The sequence below is a fragment of the Anabrus simplex genome, chromosome 2 (genome assembly GCF_040414725.1).
Source record: "Anabrus simplex isolate iqAnaSimp1 chromosome 2, ASM4041472v1, whole genome shotgun sequence".
Taxonomy (NCBI): Eukaryota; Metazoa; Arthropoda; class Insecta; order Orthoptera; family Tettigoniidae; genus Anabrus; species Anabrus simplex.
In genome coordinates this window covers 201874905-201892906 of record NC_090266.1, presented here as the reverse complement: position 1 = coordinate 201892906, position 18002 = coordinate 201874905, and the positions used below count along the sequence as shown (strand labels likewise).

Below are 18002 nucleotides of genomic sequence, written 5' to 3'. Positions count from 1 at the left end.
CCCTCTCTTTTACATCCTTACTACAACCCCTAAATACCCTCATAACTGTGTGAAGAGATCTGTAACCTTAGTTTACATCCTCACTAGCCGGGCTGAGTGATTGGCAGGTTCGATCCTGGCTCAGTCTGGTGGTATTTGAAGGTGCTCAGATACGTTAGTTTCATGTCGGTAGATTTATTGGCACGTAAATGAACTTCTGCGGCACCTCGGCTCTCCGAAAAGCTGAATAAGTAATTAGTAGGACGTAAAGCCAGTAACATTAACAACCTCACTAATGTGATTACCCCAATGAAGATCTTTCCTTATATGAACTAGGTACTTGCAGCAATCACCGTGAGTTACTTTCACAACTCCCAGAATCACTGTAACCATTTCTTTACTTCTTTTTTCCCTGACACAGCTTTAGATGCCAGTGTCTTTCTAGGCAAGCATTTCTAGAAGAAAGCAGTCTCATCAGCATTAAATGCATTAGAAGGACAGTACATCTTTAACAGGGCTGGTGAAACTTTTCTTGACAGTGTTTGTTCTCTGCTTCAATATCTGCAGCACTTGCACAATTCCATTCTGAAGTTCAAATTTTTCCAGCCACTCAGAGCTGGCCTGGAAAGATTGCTAACCAAAGTCTTCAGCAAATTTCACAAACTAAGCTACTGGTGATTAAAAATTTCTCTCTCTCACACTGAATCATAGCTTCTTCGAGCACCAGGAAACTTACTGCCTTAAGTCTCTTCTGCTGTAGTGTAAATCTTGATTTACCAACCATCAGATGAATCTTGTCTGTTTCCTTGAGTATTGCAGGTGGCATGCTAGGAGGAATTCCGTACACAGCTACAATATCACACCATTTTTTCTAACCTTTGTCCACTTTATTTATCATTCAAACTTATTATTTATTTTTTATTACAATTTGCTTTATGTCGCACCGACAAAAATAGGTCTTAGGGCGATGATGGGATAGGAAAGGGCTAGGAGTGGGAAAGAAATTACCGTGGCCTTGATTAAGGTGTGGAAATGGGAAACCACAGAAAACCATCTTCGGGACTGCTTACAGTGCGGCTCGAACCCACTATCTCCCGAATGTAAGCTCACAGTTACACGTCCCTAACTGCACAGCCAACTTGCTTGGTATTCAAATTTTTCACTGTGACTTAGCATTGCTCCATGCTTTACAATTGCAGGACTGTAAGCAGACTATGAGTGACTGGTCAAGAAGGCACTCCAGGTTTTCCTGGTACTGATGTAATACATAGGGATGGCCCATAAAGCCTTACTGTACTTTAAATTCCTGTCTCTGCCGTCTATGGCCAATGCATCAGCGATAGACAGCTAGGCCGCTATGTAAATCTCCCTAGGTCAGCCAGGAAGAAATACTGTAGTAGGCCCTACATATAGGAACAGTAACACATAAACAATAAATGCTGTATTGCACAGTTAATGTTGTACAAAATTTGAGCTACAGAATATTTTCTGCTTCTGGGGATGAAACTTCTGCATTAAGAAATTGGAAAAATTTCTGTAATCCAATATCGGGTAATAGAGAAATACATACATGTGAAGAGTATGACTGACAGACAGACAGACAGGGAATTGAACTTACTTCAAGAGACATAAAAATTTGAGTAATGGAGTTTCAAGACATTCAATTTGAACTGTAAATTTATGAAGAAGTGTCAATCACATAAAAAAATGTGTGTACTATGTATGTCATCCATACTGGTTATATCAAAGTATTTATACTGTTTACTGTATGTATTTAAATGTTACTGAAACTGGTCATAAAATTGTAAATTCAAATTTTCATCAAAATTCATTCACAGTTTAGTTTTGAGTTAGTCCTTTAATATTCTTGGTTGTTAGATTCCACGAACCTACTACTGGCATAGCAGGGGGAGAGGTGATACTCCCACGTGGCGCATCCCAGGTGGCGGATAGGGGGGTCCTAACCGGCTTGCCGGTGGACTTGAGGGAAATAAAATACCTCTCGCGAACCAAACACACTACCCCCTGCGGGTGGGGTCACACATGTAGAATACACTCGCAGTATCCCCTGCCTGTCGTAAGAGGTGACTACAAGGGGCTCTCAACGTGGGAGCGTGGATTGGCAAACACGGGGCCCTTAGCTGAGTCTTGGTATTGCTTCCACTTATTTGTGCCACGCTCCTCACTTTCGTCTATCCTGTCCGACCTCCCTTGGTCAACTCTTGTTCTTTTCGACCCCAATGGTATTAGAGCATTCGAGGCCTAGGAAATCTTTCATTTTCACGCCCTTTGTGGCCCTTGCCTTTCATCGTCCATTACTTCATTTTTCGAAGTGACGGATCCCTTTTTCATCTTTTTTTCTCTCTCTCTCTACCCCCTGTGGGTGGGGGACACAGGCGAATAATACACCCACGGTATCCCCTCCCGGTCGTGAGAGGCAACTAAAAGGGGCGACCTAGGGATGATTGAATTAGAACCATGAAACTACTTTTGATTCGTACCATCACGCAGGGAACACCATGGGTTGCCTGTACTTGCGAGTAGTACCACTATATTAGGTGAGTTGGCCGTGCGTGTAGAGGCGCGCGGCTGTGAGCTTGCATCCGGGAGATAGTAGGTTCGAATCCCACTATCGGCAGCCCTGAAAATGGTTTTCCGTGGTTTCCCATTTTCACACCAGGCAAATGCTGGGGCTGTACCTTAATTAAGGCCACGGCCGCTTCCTTCCAACTCCTAGGCCTTTCCTGTCCCATCGTCGCCATAAGACCTATCTGTGTCGGTGCGATGTAAAGCCCCTAGCAAAAAAAAAAAAAAACAATATTAGGTATGACATAGGTTTGTGATTAGTAGCAGCAAAGAGTGGGTTCTCCTGTGGGTTTCCAGTGCCCGTGCGTCATACCCATGTGAGCAACACCACGGGTCTGGGCGTTGCCTGTGAGTTGTACCACAATATGAGCAACACCATGGGTCTGCGTTGCCTGTGATTAGTACCCACTATGTCAGGAACACCATGGGGAATACCGGCACCCGTGACTAGTACACCTAGGTGAGGAACCTCATCGGTTTGCATTGGCTATGAGTGGCGCCATTGTGTGAGAAACACCATAGGTCCGCGTTACCTGTACAAAGTACAATAACTTGTGAGTAGTACCATCTTGTATGGAACACCATGAGTCTTCGCTACTTTTGATTAGTACCCCAACATGGCAAATACCATGGTTCTACTTTACTCTCGACATGTACCATTCTGAGGGGCCTTAGACTTAGATTTTGGACCCCTTTTGACATCAAGCATCCTCGATTCAGGATTATGCTTTATAAGTGGTCGCTTGGTCAGTTATACTGTTATTTATGGTCTTTTTTTTAGTCGGATCCACTTTTTCTTTTTGTTCATGTCCATCCATTCATTCTTCATGACATTTTTTTTATTTTGGTCAGTGGATGATTTTGAACTTTTTGTTGTCATTTCATTTTGTACCATTAGGGGCCGATGACCTCGATGTTAGGCCCCTTTAAACAACAAGCATCATCATCATCATCGGTTGTTAGATTTGTTAATTGCTCGACCCATAACTGGTACAGTTTGAACTTATGCTTGATATGTATCTCGTGGTTGTTGGTCCTAAGGGAGGAAAAACAAAAAAATTCATCATCACTGTAATCCTGTACCTTTTTGTTCTTCGCAGGCTGCTCCGACACCTAGACCTTTTAACCCTGATGACTTCCTGGCGACATTAGAAACATCTGGTCCTCAACTTACCTCTGGAATCAAAGGAGACTGGGTTGGCTTATATAAACGTTTTTTCCGATCACCAAACTTCAGTGGTTGGTTCAATGCTCGATATCGGGAATTGAGTCAAAAATTGCAAGCTCTTCAGTTAGAGGCATTGTCTGATGCTGTAAGTATCTATTTAGAATATTTCTTATTCTCTTAAAGTATATTTTATGTTCTCTCTCTCTCATACATAGAACATTCTGATTATACATTTCTGTTGCCATATGCTGAACAATACAGTTTACTGTTTGACGTTGTGGCTTGTTAAGCTGAGTTTGTAATTTGATATTTGTCCAATATAATACCTTTGTCATAAATTGTGCCTTACATGTAACAAGATTTAACAGCTTCATTTTAGATAATCCTGTATTGACAGTAAAATCAAGTAGCGAATATTTAAGATTAACTTAAATATTATATTTAAGTGGTCCGCCTATTCAATACATATATAATATATTATATCTAGTACATGTTTTATGGTTCATGTTTGTGGGTTACTGTAGTCACGTCCTAGTTCGTGAACCATGGGCAACGGCTGAGTGGCCTAGTAAGTGGTCCTGAGAGTCGGGATACCAGTTGCTATGGAATGGGAGTGGGCATCTCGGACATATTCTGAGTCGTGGCCCTCCTTGTGCTCAGGCGGCTAGGACTATACAATTCACTGGTGGTCCATAACCCGTTAGAGGAGAGATCCTCACTTGGACTATGTGCAAGTAGGGCAGCATCCTGCTTCATGAATTTACCGAGCTCAGAACACTTTAAGCCCATTTGACAGGCGAGGGACTCCTTGGAAACAACTTGGCGAACAAAATGGAATTCGATGGGGAGCTATCAATATTAATGGGGCTTATGGAAGAAAGAAGGTAGAACTGGCTGAGTCAGCAAAGAGGATGCATCTGGATGTGCTAAGAGTAAGTGATATTCGGGTAAGGGGAGATAATGAGGAAGAGATAGGAGATTATAAAGTGTACATGACGGGTGTTAGAAAGGGAAGGGCAGAGTCTGGGGTAGGGCTCTTTATCAGGAATACCATTGCACGCAACATAGTTTCTGTTAGGCACGTAAATGAGCGAATGATGTGGGTAGATTTGTCAGTGGGAGGAATAAGGACAAGAATTGTGTCCTTGTATTCACCATGTGAGGGTGCAGATGAGGATGAAGTTGACAAGTTTTATGAAGCATTGAGTGACATCGTGGTCAGGGTGAACAGCAAGGATAGAATAGTGCTAATGGGCGATTTCAATGCGAGAGTTGAGAATAGAACTGAAGGATACGAAAGGGTGATTGGTAAATGTGGGGAAGATATAGAAGCTAATGGGAATGGGAAGCGTTTGCTGGACTTCTGTGCTAGTATGGGTTTAGCTGTTACGAATACATTCTTCAAGCATAAGGCTATTCACCGCTACACGTGGGAGGCTAGGGGTACCAGATCCATAATAGACTATATCTTAACAGACTTTGAATTCAGGAAATCTGTTAGGAATGTACGAGTTTTTAGTGGATTTTTCGATGATACAGACCACTATCTGATCTGTAGTGAACTAAGTATCTCTAGGCCTAGGGTAGAGAAAGTGAAATCTGTCTGCAAACGAATAAGGGTAGAAAATCTCCAGGACGAGAAAATTAGACAGAAGTACATGGATATGGTTAGTGAGAAGTTTCGAACACCAGACAGTAAGCAGGTTCAGGATATAGAAAGTGAATGGGTGGCATACAGGGATGCTGTAGTAGAAACAGCAAGGGAATGCCTAGGAACAACTGTGTGTATAGATGCAAAAAAGCGAACATCGTGGTGGAATGACGAAGTGAGAGCAGCCTGTAAACGTAAAAAGAAGGCTTATCAGAAATGGCTCCAAACAAGGGCCGAGGCGGACAGGGCTTTGTACATAGATGAAAGAAACAGAGCGAAACAAATAGTTGTTGAATCCAAAAAGAAGTCATGGGAAGATTTTGGTAATAACCTGGAAAGGCTAGGTCAAGCAGCAGGGAAACCTTTCTGGACAGTAATAAAGAATCTTAGGAAGGGAGGGAAAAAGGAAATGAACAGTGTTTTGAGTAATTCAGGTGAACACATAATAGATCCCAGGGAATCACTGGAGAGGTGGAGGGAATATTTTGAACATCTTCTCAATGTAAAAGGAAATCATCATGGTGGTGTTGCAAACAGCCAAGCTCATGGGAAGGAGAAAAATGATGTTGGTGAAATTATGCTTGAGGAAGTGGAAAGGATAGTAAATAAACTCCACTGTCATAAGGCAGCAGGAATAGATGAAATTAGACCTGAAATGGTGAAGTATAGTGGGAAGGCAGGGATGAAATGGCTTCATAGAGTAGTAAAATTAGCGTGGAGTGTTGGTAAGGTACCTTCAGATTGGACACAAGCAGTAATTGCACCTATCTATAAGCAAGGGAACAGGAAGGATTGCAACAACTATCGAGGTATCTCATTGATTAGTATACCGGGCAAAGTATTCACTGGCATCTTGGAAGGGAGGGTGCGATCAGTCGTTGAGAAGAAGTTGGATGAAAACCAGTGTGGTTTCAGACCACAGAGAGGCTGTCAGGATCAGATTTTCAGTATGCGCCAGGTAATTGAAAAATGCTACGAGAGGAATAGGCAGTTGTGTTCATGTTTCGTAGATCTAGAGAAAGCATATGACAGGGTACCGAGGGGAAAGATGTTCGCCATACTGGGGGACTATGGAATTAAAGGTAGATTATTAAAATCAATCAAAGGCATTTATGTTGACAATTGGGCTTCAGCGAGAATTGATGGTAGAATGAGTTCTTGGTTCAGGGTACTTACAGGAGTTAGACAAGGCTGTAATCTTTCACCTTTGCTGTTCGTAGTTTACATGGATCATCTGCTGAAAGGTATAAAATGGCAGGGAGGGATTCAGTTAGGTGGAAATGTAGTAAGCAGTTTGGCCTATGCTGACGACTTGGTCTTAATGGCAGACTGTGCCGAAAGCCTGCAGTCTAATATCTTGGAACTTGAAAATAGGTGCAATGAGTATGGTATGAAAATAAGCCTCTCGAAGACTAAATTGATGTCAGTAGGTAAGAAATTCAACAGAATTGAATGCCAGATTGGTGATACAAAGCTAGAACAGGTCGATAATTTCAGGTATTTAGGTTGTGTGTTCTCCCAGGATGGTAACATAGTAAGTGAGATTGAATCAAGGTGTAGTAAAGCTAATGCAGTGAGCTCGCAGTTGCGATCAGTAGTATTTTGTAAGAAGGAATTCAGCTCCCAGACGAAACTATCTTTACATCGGTCTGTTTTCAGACCAACTTTGCTTTACGGAAGCGAAAGCTGGGTGGACTCAGGATATCTTATTCATAAGTTAGAAGTAACAGACATGAAAGTAGCAAGAATGATTGCTGGTACAAACAGGTGGGAACAATGGCAGGAGGGTACTCGGAATGAGGAGATAAAGGCTAATTTAGGAATGAACTCGGTGGATGAAGCTGTACGCATAAACCGGCTTCGGTGGTGGGGTCATGTGAGGCGAATGGAGGAGGATAGGTTACCTAGGAGAATAATGGACTCTGTTATGGAGGGTAAGAGAAGTAGAGGGAGACCAAGACGACGATGGTTAGACTCGGTTTCTATCGATTTAAAGATAATAGGTATAGAACTAAATGAGGCCACAACACTAGTTGCAAATCGAGGATTGTGGCGACGTTTAGTAAATTCTCAGAGGCTTGCAGACTGAACGCTGAAAGGCATAACAGTCTATAATGATAATGTATGTATGTATGTATGTATGTATGTATGTATGTATGTATGTATGTATGTATGTATGTATGTATGTATGTATGTATGTATGTAGTACATGTTTCGTCCCCTAGGGGACATCATCAGCTAGTATAAACTACAATAATATATCAGAATACAAAAATGACATTATTAAATTGGAAAGACACATTAAAAACACTTTTGTATGCTAGGACATTTAAAATAAAATATTGGCAAACTTTGTCAAAGTTGCAAGTCATATAATCAATAAAACTGGTTGAATTGTTCATTAAACTCTTGATGATAAAGTTTGTGAGAACTAAGAGTTGTATTCGTAAAATCTTAAAATGATCGTTGTTGTGAATAAAAACTCTTGATTTAAAATATTCATCATAAAAGATATTGACTTTCTCCAAAATTTCAATGAGGTTGAAGGCTGCATTAAATCTTCGATCCAAGTGAATGTGGATATCTTCCCAGATATTGCCCTTCTGTAAGATCTTCATTATGTTCATGTCGTTTTCAGTGGAAGAATAGGAGTGATTGAAATCTTCCATGTGTTCATTCATGGCCGAGATCATTTTGCATTGACATGTTCTCGGTAGCGGATATTAAAATTTTGGCCAGTCTGACCTAAATAGCTTGCCCGTCATTGATTTTATTTCATTCCATAGACCCCCAAATTTAGAAAATTATTAATATTATTAAGACATTCGTGTTGTAGAGTAATCTAGCATTGGTATTATCGGTCTTAAAAAGAAACTTGAAAATATTAGCGACTTGAAAAATTTTGTTACTGTTATATATGAATGTAATATGCAATATCCTTCTTTAGTTCACTACAGATCAGATAGATGTCTATACAGTTGAATAATCCCTGGAATACCTGAACATTCCAAACAGATTTCCTGAATTCAAAGTTTGTTATGATATACGCTGTTACGGATCTGGTATTCCTACCCTTGCATGTGTTGCAGTGAATAGCTTTATGCTTGAAGAATGCATTCATAGTTGCTAATCCCATGTCGATCTTCAGGTCATCTTTCCATAGACTGGTGTGTTGCAGCGCTCCACCCCACCCTGTCTTTGCTAACCTTTTCATTTCTACGTAACTATTGCAGTACATCCTACACTTACTCTAATCTGTTTGTCATATTCATACCTTGGTCTACCCCTGCCGTTTTTACCACCTACACTTCCCTCAAAACACCACAGCACATTTCAAAAGCTTCTATTCTCTTTCTTTCTGAGCTAGTTATCGTCCATGTTTCACTTCCATATAATCCCATGCTCCAGACGAAAGCCTTCGGTAAGATCTTTCTAATTCCTATATCAGTGTTTGAAGTGAGCAAATATCATTTCTTATGCAAGGCCTTCCTTGCTTGTGCTAGTCTGCATTTTATGTCCTCCGTACTTTTGCCATCGTTAGTTATTCTACTACCCAAGTAACTGTATTCATCTACTTCCTTTGAGACTTCGTTTCCTAATCTAATATTTCCTGCATCACCTAACTTCATTCGACTGCACTCCATTACATTTGTTTTGGATTTGTTTATTTTCATCTTGTACTCCTCCTCCAAGACTGTGTACACACCATTCAGCAATTTCTCCATATCTTCTACAGACTCAGATAAAATAACAATGCCATAGGCTAATGTCAGGGTTTTGATATTTGATTTGCTCTCCGTGGATTTGCTAGTGATCGTAGCCGTGTTGAAACTCCGGATACCGTGAGATCTCCAAAGTTAAGCAACATTGGGCGTGGTCAAGATTTGGATGGGTTGCCATTACCTGTGCCGGAACTCCTCCTTGGAGAGCTCGGAATAGACACGTCCACCTTCACAAAGGATCAAGATGAGAATAGACGATGCTAGCTTTCATCTTAGAATATAAACCACTCCCCAGTTTGCACAGTTTGCAAGTGTCCCCTTCCAATATAGAGGGAGCAAACAACCAATGACATGCTCGATTTGACCAGAATCGACTATACATATTCTTAACACGATGGTAGAATGTTTTTACTCCCTCTGACAATTTCCAGAACACTCTGACACTTGCCAGAAACCGTGAATTCCTTCTAACAACATTCCCACGCTCTGCGTTGTTCTCCAGAACACAATAAGCAAGGGTTCTTGCTGGTGCCAGCAAGATGGGAGAATGAAATAGCCATGCCTACTGTAAGGTGCTCAAACCATCTGCATCACCATTTTACGGCGCAGAACCAAGATTCCGTTTTCTTCATAATAATAATAAACAGCAGAACAAAGATCCCTCCATTTACACACGCAACCCCAAAGATAATTTTATACACATATTATAAACTGCAGCACTTCTAACATTTCACTCTCCAACTTGCAGAATGTCAGTATTCGTCTTCCTTATGATTGCCCCCTACCGTGCAGTCTCGACCTGGAGATCCGAATGGAGGACTATTTTACCTCCAGAATATTTTACCCGAGAGGAAGCCATCATCAGTACATTATTGATTCATACAGAGAGAGCTGCATGTCCTTGGCAGTCAGTTACAGCTGTAGTTTCCCGTTGCTTTCAGCCGTGTAGCAGTATCAACATAGCTAAACCATATTAAATATTATTGCAAGGTCAAATCAGTCAAACATCTAGACTGCCGCTCTTGCAACTTCTGAAAGCCTGCTACCCCCACCCTTTTGATGAACCATTCGTTAGCCTGGTCTCTTGACAGGTACACATCCAGTATGGTTGTACCGACCACTTGGCTATCTGCTTCATTGTGATGCGCAAGCCTCGCCACCATGGCAAAGTCACGTGGTTCACAGGGCGGAGCTAATCCAATACTAGCACAGAAGTCCAGTAAACGCTTCCCATTCCTATTAGCTTCCATATCTTCCCCACATTTACCCTTCACCTTCTCATAGCCTTCAGTTCTATTTCCAACTCTTGCATTGAAATCGCCCATTAGGACTATCCTATCCTTGCTGTTGACCCTGACTACAATGTCACACTTTGCTCCATAAAACTTGTTTGCACCCTCACATGATGAATAGACCGAGACAATTCTTGTCCTAATTCATCCAACTGCTAAATCTACCTACATCATTTGCTCATTTATGTGCCTAACAGAAACTATGTTGCATGCCATAGTATTTCTGGGGAACAGTCCTACCCCACACTCTGCTCTTTCCTTTTTAACACCTGTTAATAACACTTTGTAATCTCTTCCTCGTCATCTTCCCTTACCTGAATATCATAGACACCTAACAAATCCAGGCGCATCCTGTTTGTTGACTCAGCCAGTTCTACATTCTTTCTTCCATTAGCCTTAATAACATTCACAGTTCCCTGTCAAATTCCATTTCTCCTGATCATTTTAATTTTATCCTTATTTTGTTTTGTATTCTCAGATCCTGTTATGTGGGATGGCAGATTTAATTATGCGGTCTATGTCTGTCTTACTGCATTCTCTCATGACAAGGTCGTACACAGCATTTTAAATTAAAAGTATAAGCTCACTGGACAAAACATTAGTCACCCCTGGAGAAATCATTATAGCATCATTTAATACCGTGTAACTCTGACTCTGGACTTGATAACAACTGCCTGGATTTGTTTAGGAAGTGATTCCACAAGGTTGTGAAGGTACGTCGCCTCCAGTTTAAGCCACTCGCTGAGGATTTGATTGCGCAGTACCACTAAATTCCAGGGATGCTGATGTCGGTGTTTCACACGCGGTTCCAACATGTCCCACAGATTTTCAATGGGATTCAAGTCAGGTGATTTTGCAGACCAGTCAAGATGTATTAGGGTGAGGGAGTGTTCATAAAACCAGTCACATATGTGTCCAGCTCGATGAACTTTGCTTTTGTTATGATAAATTGGGATATCAATAGCATACTTATGCAGATGTTGATTGAAAGACAACAGCTGATCATCCAGAATATTTAAATAAACATGCTGGTTAATGTTAGTGGTCACCTCAGTGAACGGGCCCAATCCGTGATACTTGAAACACACCCCAAACATCACTGAACCACCTCCGGCTTGAACCTGATCTTGCACACATTCAGGATGAAATGCTTCATTTAGCCTTCACTGCACTCGACGACATGCGTCATTGGAATACAGGCAAAAACATGATTTGTCAGACCACATTACGTTCCGCCAGTCAGTTACTATCCACGTTCGATGATATCTAGCCCATTGAAGGTGCGCAGTTTTATGTGCCTGTGTGAGCATTTGGCCTCTTGTGAGGTGACCGACTCCAAATGTTCTTTGTATGCAGTTCCCGTCGCAGTGTCCTCTAGCTAACAGGTTAGGATGGACCTTCATTCACTGACTGTAGCAATTCTTGTCGGATTTGGAAGCGATTTTGATTCACAAGCCGTGAAGCGCGTCTCCGATCCCTCTCAGTCAGGATATTTTTCCGTCCACAATTCTGACGTCGTGTTTCATGGCCATGTGTAGTACACCACTGCTTGTAGACACATTAAACAATCCACTGCGAAACACCAACAGAACCAGCAAATTCACACACCGTATGGCCATGAGCACGGCCAAACACATTTGCCCCCTTTTTGCTACTCTGTCGCATTCTTACATCTACCGATGTCGCAGACTCTCTGCTTGAAACGTCAATGTCTCACTTGATCTCTGCTGCCTTATGCTCACATAGAGGCAGTGCTTGTGCGGTAGAGCACGGGATTTGTTTGCTTCGCCATCTGTACAGGCTTAATGATCCATCTGTGTGTGCGCTCTAGGGTGACTAATTTTTTGACTGGTGAGCTTAAATGAGTTATTGGAAATATCCCTGTTTTGAAGGTAGTAGTATAAGAGTTTTACAAGATATGTCTGCAGCAACTATGACTCACCCCAATTAGCAATTTAATTCAAGAATGAACATTATTGTACTTTTTGATCCTACATGGTGTTTTTAACCTTCTCAAGATTTACCATTTAAATTTTTTTTCCCTAGTAATTTGTTACACTAACACATTGAAAATGCAAGCTCACAGCCATGTGACCCTAACTGCATGGCCAACTCGGTCAGTATCATTTGACTCAGTGACCAATTGCTTGAATGTCATTTTCAATAGTTCCAGTGTTTAAAATATGAACATTGTATTGCCATTCACACTTTTAATGTTTTATTCATTTCATTTCATAATGCCATTTAACTATAGCTGAAGATGGTGCAGTAAAGGACCAAAACATGTACTATTAGATGATTGTGTAAAGTATTGAAAGATGGATTTTACCAGTATAATTTCTTATATAAGGAAATTTTTATTATACTTTAATTGTAAGTCAATATGGAACACAATATGAAATTTATTGCGTTAGGACATGTCCGAAATAACAAATTTTTTTCCATAGCAACTGGTCTCCAGACTCTTGGGACTGTTTACTAGACCACTCAGCCATTACCTGTGGTTCACGAAGTAGGACGTGACTACAGTAATCTACATCACAAAGCATCATGCAAAAGAATAATGCTTCTACTTATTGTACAAATGCTTGTATTTGAGCATAAAAAGACATATTCTGCATCAAAGTTGGGTGGAACATTGCCCTGATGCACTGATATTGTAATTATATTGCCTATGCCATCACACTGATAAAATTTTATCAGAATTCAATGGTTCTTCCTTGGTTCCCAAATTTTTATTTTCTCCACAGAGGATATGTAACATTTTTGTTTTACATTCTGTATCCAGATAAAAACATATCAGTAAAACTTGAGAAATTTAATTCTCTACTTGCTTAGAGAGGTGCTGCCTAGCCAAGGTGGTAAAGTTCTGCTTGGTTCATCCAAATAGACATGTGTTCCATTCCTTGTCAGCAAGTTTAAAAATTTTAGAAACAAGATTTACACTTTTGGAGTAGCACTCGGCCCTGCGGTTCACTTAGCATTCACGAGAAATATGTGTGTATGTATGTTCAGTCCTCAGCCCTAAGGCTGGTTGGATCCTCAACAGCTCCACCATCAGTTGTCATAGATGGCCTAAGCATCACGAAGAGTTGTACTAGGGAAATGAGGAGTGAGGTAGTTTCCCGTTGCTTTCTTCACCAAGGCAGATGTTGCTATTACATATCAGTCTGCCAAGCCCACTGAAATGCATGCCACAACCGACCCCGTAAGCAACATTTTCACACAATTCATAGCAGGGGCGGGCTGCATAAGGAATGGGGTTACTAGCATCGCTCATACCTCAGTCACTTTCATATTGTCAAAGCCAAAGATAAGACAGAGACAGATCAGTGAAAGTAACAAAATTGCCCTAGCCTATACCAGAAGACATAGTGCACTGTAAACACTAGGTCCTGCCAGCAAAGGCCAGAAATAAGTACTGGGTTAATTTCTGGATGCAAGCAGGGGATACAGGCAGCCACTCTATCCCACTTGGTGCTGAGATCACGGATAGTGGAAGCCTTCACATTTCACTCCTCCAAGGGCCTTCATGGCCTGTATGGAGATAGCCTTGCTTACCTGCTTACTGACGATGATGATGGTGGTGGTGGTGGTGGTGGTGGTGGTGGTGGTGGTGGTGGTGGTGGTTGTTGTTGTTTTAAGGGACAAAACATCAAGATTACCAGCCATTATTGCTTTAGTCTCCACACTATTGACTCTCTCTCTACCGGGCGAGTTGGCCGTGCGTGTAGAGGCGCGCGGCTGTGAGCTTGCATCCGGGAGATAGTAGGTTCGAATCCCACTATCGGCAGCCCTGAAGATGGTTTTCCGTGGTTTCCCATTTTCACACCAGGCAAATGCTGGGGCTGTACCTTAATTAAGGCCATGGCCACTTCCTTCCAACTCCTAGGCCTTTCCTATCCCATCGTCGCCATAAGACCTATCTGTGTCGGTGCGACGTAGAGCCCCTAGCAAAAAAAAACTATTGACTCTACACTCTTTTCCTCAAACTATTTGTGTAGTCTGAGGAATTTTGATCACAGTACTGCATTCCACTAGTGACTTAACATACACAAATTTCACTATAATATATTGTTTGTGATATAATTAATGCTATTACTGTATTTATAAAGCCATATTTTTCTGTTTCTCATGTGATATACTTTTTCCATCCATCTTTCCCTCTTCACCTTTCTCCTTCCCATTCTCTCTCACATTATAAACTACTAACTAAAGTTTTGATACCTTTCCCTCATTTTTTTCTCTACATGTAAATATTATTTTCTCAAAATGCTTATTTGTTATAGGACCTGAAGGTTTGGGTACAAGGAAAACAAGAAGTTGAAGTGGTCGATATGATTCTCCGGATAAGACACAAGTTGGAACAAAGTGAACTGGAAGATTTACCATTACGTGACACTACGAGAGATCAGTTACGGTTACGAATGGCCGATATCATTTGCACTTTGCCTGACGATTTAAAAACAGTGCTTAAAACCAGCTGATGACGTCTTCTCTCGACAGAACCTACTCGTATAGGTATCACTGTCGAGCAAGAACATGACATATTTACAGGTCCTACAACAGATTGGGTGTGTGTACAGTATGATAGTTGTTCTGGTCAAAAAGTTTCTAGTAGAAGAACAGAGAAGTGCAAACTGCGTAAACTGAAATGTTGTTGAAACGTGTGTAAATTAAAGATTGTGCCTTTCTTCCTGTGAAATAACGTTATTGATCAGAAATGAGTATTTATCAGACTTTGCATTATCTTATTATATATGTGAAGATAACAGCAGTAGTCTAAAACGATATTGTTAGGGTTTTAATCCTATAAGTGCTACATGATCCATCACGTGATGACAGACAAAGAGTTACAGTTCTGAGTACCATTTTATCATTGTTGTTATTCGTGCACCGGGCTGAGTGTCTCCGACCCCAACTTGGCAGGTTCGATCCTGGCCCAGTCCGGTAGTATTTGAAGGTGCTCAAATACATCAGCCTCGTGTCGGTAGATTTACTGGCACGTAAAAGAACTCCTGCAGGACTAAATTCCAGCACCTTGGTGTCTCCGAAAACTGTAAAAGTAGTTAGTGGGACGTAAAGCAAATAACATTATTTATTATTATTCATGCCATTTCATAAGTAATATTAACATCGAAGCAGTACTTGCTCCTTTTTATAAACATGAGAAAAGAGAGGATTGCAACAACTATCCAGTTATTTCATTGATCAGTACACCAGGCAAGGAAGTCGCAAGCAATTCAGAAAGGAGGGTATGATGAATGGTGGAGAATAGATTTGATGAAAACTAGTGTGGTTTCAGCCACAGATAGACTGTCAGGAACAGATTTTCAGTATGCGTGAAGTAGTTGAAAAAAATCTGTGAAAGGAATTGACAATTATGTTTGAATTTCATAGACCTAGAAAAGGTATAAGAGAGCACCAAGAGAAAAGATATTAGTCATTCAAGGGGATTACAGGATTAGCGGTAGATTATTACAGGCAATCATAGGGTCAGACTCCTTCACTGAATGTTGAGCATTAAGGCCTTCGTTTCCGAGGTCCCGGGTTTGATTCCCAGTCAAGTCAGGGATTTTAATAGTGTCTGATTAATTCTTCTGGCTTGGGAACTGGGTGTTTGTGTTTGTCCCAACACTCTCTTCTTCATATTGAAACAACGCATCATACTACCAATCATTACAGAAACACACAGTAGTGATTACATCCCTCCACTTAAGATTGGCATTGTAAAGGGCATCCGACCATAAAACAGGGCCAAATCCACATCTGCGACGCAGTATGTACCTGCAACTCCACAGGTGTTGGAAAAGCAGTTCAGGAAGATTATAGGCAATCAAAGGTGTTTATATTGACAATTTTGACAATTGGGCTGTAGTGAGAATTGATGTTAAAATGAGTTCCTGATTCAAAGTAGTTAAGGGGGTTAGATTAAGGCTGTAATACTTCACTGTCATTATTTATAGTATAGATTGGATCACTTACTGAGTGGTATAAAATGACAGGGAGGGATTTAGTTGGGTGGAAATGTAGTAAGCAGTTTGGCCTATGCCGGTGACTTGATCTTAATGGAAGACACGGAAAGCCTGCAATCTAACATCTTGGAGCCTGAAAAAAAGGTGCTGGAATTATGATATGAAAATTAGCACAGATAGGTTTTATGGCGACGATGGGACAGGGAAGGGCTAGGAGTGGGAAGGAAGCAGCCGTGGCCTTAATTAAGGTACAGCCCCAGCATTTGCCTGGTGTGAAAATGGGAAACCACGGAAAACCATTTTCAGGGCTGCCGACAGTGGGGTTCGAACCTACTATCTCCCGAATACTGGATACTGGCTGCACTTAAGCGACTGCAGCTATCGAGCTCGGTTTTCCTTTTGTTTGTTTGTTACAGTTATGTCTACGTTGCACTGACACAAATAGGTCTTATCATGACGATGGGATAGGAAAGAGCTAGGAGTAGGAAGGAAGTGACCAGCATTTGCCTGGTGTGAAAATGGAAAACCATCTTCAGTACTGCAGACAGTGGGGTTCGAACCCACTATCTCCCGAATGCAAGTTGACAGCTACGTGCCCCAAACTGTGTAGCCACCTGCTCAGTAATTAGGATTTCCAAGACTAAAGTAATGTCAGAAGGGAAGGAAACCTAATGGGATTGAACGTCAGGAAGGAAATGCAAAACTGGAACAGGTGGATCATTTTAAGTATCTAGGATGTGTATTCTCCCAGGATGGTAGTATATTAAGTTAAATTGAATCATTGTGCAGCAACACTAATGCTGTAAGTTCACAAGTCTGATCAACGGTATTTTGTAAGGGAGAAATCTTCACCCGAACAAAACTATCTTTACATCAGTCTGTTTTCAGACTAACTTTGCTGTATGGCAGTGAAAGCTGGGTGGACTCAGATGAAGCAACAAACTGGAAAGTAGCGAGAGTGATTACTGGTACAAAGTGGTGAGAACAATGGCAGAAGGATCAGTTAGGAATATATAAATGGCAAAATACTGAAATTTATCTATGATAATAAAGACATTTATAAAAATATACAAAAGTTGAAAGCTAGAAAGGCAGCTGGGGTTGATAAGATTTATGGGGATATATTAAAGGCTATGGGTTGAGATATAGTGCCATATCCGAAATGCTTATTTGATTACTGTTTGCATGAAGGAGCTATACCAAATGAATGGAGAGTTGTAATAGGAGCCCCAGTGTACAAGGGAAAGGGTAACAAACATAATGTGGAAAATTACAGGCCAGTCAGCTTGACACGTGTAGTTTGTAAGCTCTGGGAAAGCATTCTTTTTTATTGTGTTAGACACATTTGCAAAATTACTAACTGGTTTGTTAGAAGGCAGTTCGGGTTTAGGAAGGATTATTCCAGTAAAGTTTTACTTGTAGGATTGCAGCAGGTATATTAAATTCAGAAGGTCAAAGGGACTGTATTGCTATTGACCTATCCAAGACTTTTCATAAGGTGAATGATGGGAGATTACTGACTAAAATGAGGACAATTGGACTAGACAAAAGAGTGGTTGAATGGTTGGCTACATTTCTAGAAAATAGAACTCAGATAATTGGAGTAGGTGAAGCATTATCTGATCCTGT

At 41.0% G+C, this 18002-nt stretch overlaps 1 protein-coding gene across 1 annotated transcript in view; it reads left to right on the top strand.

Annotated features, from left to right (window-relative positions):
* LOC136863486 (protein DENND6A) overlaps window positions 1-15874 on the top strand; it is a 150551-nt gene extending 134677 nt beyond the window's left edge. The window contains exons 7-8 of the mRNA XM_067139885.2: window positions 3666-3878; window positions 14688-15874. Coding sequence (XP_066995986.2) covers window positions 3666-3878; window positions 14688-14885 — 411 coding nt within the window. The 3' untranslated portion in view covers window positions 14886-15874. The remainder of the gene's footprint in view (window positions 1-3665; window positions 3879-14687) is intronic.
* Window positions 15875-18002: the final 2128 nt, after the last annotated feature.